The sequence below is a fragment of the Cetorhinus maximus genome, chromosome 15 (assembly GCF_964194155.1).
Source record: "Cetorhinus maximus chromosome 15, sCetMax3.hap1.1, whole genome shotgun sequence".
NCBI classification, from domain to species: domain Eukaryota; kingdom Metazoa; phylum Chordata; class Chondrichthyes; order Lamniformes; family Cetorhinidae; genus Cetorhinus; species Cetorhinus maximus.
This window is the reverse complement of record NC_135893.1, coordinates 52,931,867-52,934,885: the sequence shown is the minus strand read 5'-3', so window position 1 is coordinate 52,934,885 and position 3,019 is coordinate 52,931,867. Positions and strand designations below refer to the sequence as shown.

General features: G+C 44.2%; 1 protein-coding gene across 1 annotated transcript; it reads right to left on the bottom strand.

The window, feature by feature from the left end:
- Positions 1-2,210: 2,210 nt before the first annotated feature.
- On the bottom strand, positions 2,211-2,522 carry LOC144691152 (histone H4-like). Its single transcript, XM_078559218.1, has one exon. It carries the CDS (start codon positions 2,520-2,522, stop codon positions 2,211-2,213), a length of 312 nt encoding a protein of 103 aa, XP_078415344.1.
- Between the last annotated feature and the right edge of the window lie 497 nt (positions 2,523-3,019).

The window sequence follows — 3,019 nt, the reverse complement described above, 5'->3', positions numbered from 1 at the left end:
GAATGAGAAGACCCTTAGATTTACTGCAATAGCTGGATTCCCAGTGCAGTGAGTCATGGATTGCATGCTGTGACAATCAAATCGCCCTCAGATCAACCAGGATTATTCAGCTCCCATTTCATCGAAGTTCAGCTGGTATGTGACAACCAAAAGATTATTATGTACGTCTAGTAATGAAAACATGTTTTATGCCCAGTAATGATTTCTGATCCACCGGCTGGAAAACCGGACTGAGCTTTTAAAGACAGAGACTTTTTAAAACACAGACTAACAGTGTGACTTGAGCTTGCAACAAAGATGCTGCCCAATTTGCATCACTGTCTTCATCACATTGCAACCCACTGAGATGGAGACACTGCATCTACAAAGAACCATCAAGGACACTGGCCTCAGGAGAATATGAGTGAGCCACATATCCTGTCCCCCTTAGCAAGGCATCAAGGCAATCACCTTGAAGATTCAACAGTTCCCAGACATGAACTCTTCAAGCTACGACAGGAATATGCTAAACCCAATCACTTGAACAGTGGGGCACTGGCTGAGAGAGAGGATTCCAGGACATGAATTGATTAAGTTACAAAGGGGAATACCATAGTCAGGACCATGTTTGGATCGCTGGGTGATGGTTATGTGACAGGCTTCGTGTGTTCAGGCTTCTGCTTTCTCTGTAGTAACAAGCAGCTGAGACACTGATAAGAGAAGACCCTTCCTCCCTCTCTCCCCAACCCGCCTTGCCAGCTTCAACCCTGTTTGCCGACCATGACCACCCAGGGACGCCTCTGCTTCAGGCAGAGACTTCTTAAAATAATTCAACCCAACACTACTGTCTCCAGGAGAACAGGCAAACCAGCTGTCTACATCTTTAAATCAGAACCATCAGGACTACCAAAGGAGAGTCGCAAGACCATCAAATTCAGCCTGAAGCCAGCCAAATCGCCAAAGACAGATGGTAGACCCCTTCTATTTCTCTGGGCTCTAAGTGGACAAATCTATCCTTGCCCACTCTGTAATCTATAGGTGTGCATGTGTGAGCTTCAAGTTTGTGTGCAAAAGTCAGAATGTACTTTATTATTTTACTTGGATCAGTTTAAGTACAATAAAGCTAACCTCATTATTTGTTAAACTCAAGAAAATCAGTCCAATTCTTTTTATGATCACAGTGCATAAAGAGCAAAACAGTGAATTGGCAAGTATGTCCTTTTCTGAAAAAACCTGTTGTGGTCAAATGAGGAGAGGGAAAAGAGGAGAGCCATTCAACCCCTCCTCACCTGATTGGTCTGTACAAGATATCCAGGAAGTTGCCATGATGCTCTCATTTTACACCAGTCAAGTTTCCCACAGATATTTGCACCGCCAAGGAGAATCAGCAGATGACTCCTTGAAGAAAAGGGATAGTTGTAAGGACATCTGTGAGGAGCCCTAGAACTGATGCATGAGAAACTGAAGGTGCAGTCAGGTATCTAAACAGCTGTGGGGGCGCCCTTCAGTATATACCAGTAAGGGTGTCCCGAATGGTGGTGGTCTGTTGTGTCTTGCACAGCATACTGTGCAGCAGCAGTCAGGGGGCCAGTGACTAGAGGGCCACCCCTGGTTCTCTGCCTTTTCCTGGTGTTCTACGTTCTTTTCCTCTGAAATTGTGGGCAATAAAGTGAGGTTCTTTGAGAGAGAGGGATGAATGCAAGGTGCATTGGTCTGAGGAGAGAAGGAAGGAAGTCAGAGTGAGGGGGATGGCCCTTGAATGTGGCATGCAACTCAAGTTTCCTTTCCTGATGGGGCAATTGAACCTTTTTTGCCACTGTATCAATAATAGTGCAATCACACTCCTGCGGCTTACCTCCTCTGCAACTTCCAGCCATGCCTACTTGCTTTCAGCAGATCTCTTCCTTCCACCCAACTGGTATAATTTGCCTCTGTAGTATTACCTCCAGAGACGCTTCGTAGAACTTGCAGAGGTGGCAGGTGAGGGGGCAGCATTCTTACATGGAGACTGCATTAGTAATACTCCTATCTGCGTCCTGACAACTACAGAATGGATCCATTCTGACCTATGTCCAGATTCCTTTAAATATTTGGGTCTGCAAAAGTCACCTGACCATTTTCACCTCCTCTGATTGGTTAAGAAACCTGGCACTAGACTGTTTAGCCATGGCTAAGTTAAAAAGCTACTGTAAAGATCCCACTGTCTTCTGAGATGCTTTTGTTAATAGTCTTCAACCACCGAACCCATACAGAGTTCGCCATTGGCATTTCAGGACATAGACCACATCCATGGCAGTAACAGCCTTGCATTTAGCGTGGTCCGTGTAGGTGATCGGGTCCCAAATGATATTTTCTAAGAAGGCCTTAAGAACTCCGTGAGTTTCCTGGTGAATGAGGCCGGAGGTGTGTTTAACGTCTCCCCGATGAGCGAGGCGGCAAATGGCGTGTTTACTGATTCCCTGGATATTATCTCGGAGGACTTCCCAGTGCCATTTAGCACCGCCTTTACCGAGACATTTACCGCCTTTGCCTCTACCGGACATCGCACCCGGAGACAAAGTCTTGTAATGATCTCTGGGCTCCTGACTCACTCCCCCGTTATGAAAAGATCTGGATGTTAAATTCTGTCCCTGGTTAGCATCAACCAATTTAAGTCTAAATGGATCAAAAATCAGCTGAGCTCCATTACATGGACTTGGTAATTAGCTAATACCCAAGTACAGAAGAGAAAAATCTGTCCCAGTAATCATGTATATACATTTAGTACAGTAATTAGGCAACATTTATCTTCTTTTGCTAATTTCCTAACAAATGGAGTATTGACTGAAGTTTCTCTATCATAAGTCACCACCCACATATAAATGGGCCAAGATTATACTAACCCTGCATTTAAAACTATACATATTATTAATACCAGAGAACAATATTAAATTATAAACTGAGCTTCGCTGAAATGCGAGATCACATTATTGCCTTGTAACTGCCTTGTTAAAGATTTCCATTATAGATTCTCATGGTGAGCAGTTCATATAGATTAATT

Bases quoted from the DNA above. Each gene is read 5' to 3' on its own strand.
- LOC144691152 (XM_078559218.1), bottom strand. From the start codon at position 2,522: ATGTCCGGTAGAGGCAAAGGCGGTAAATGTCTCGGTAAAGGCGGTGCT.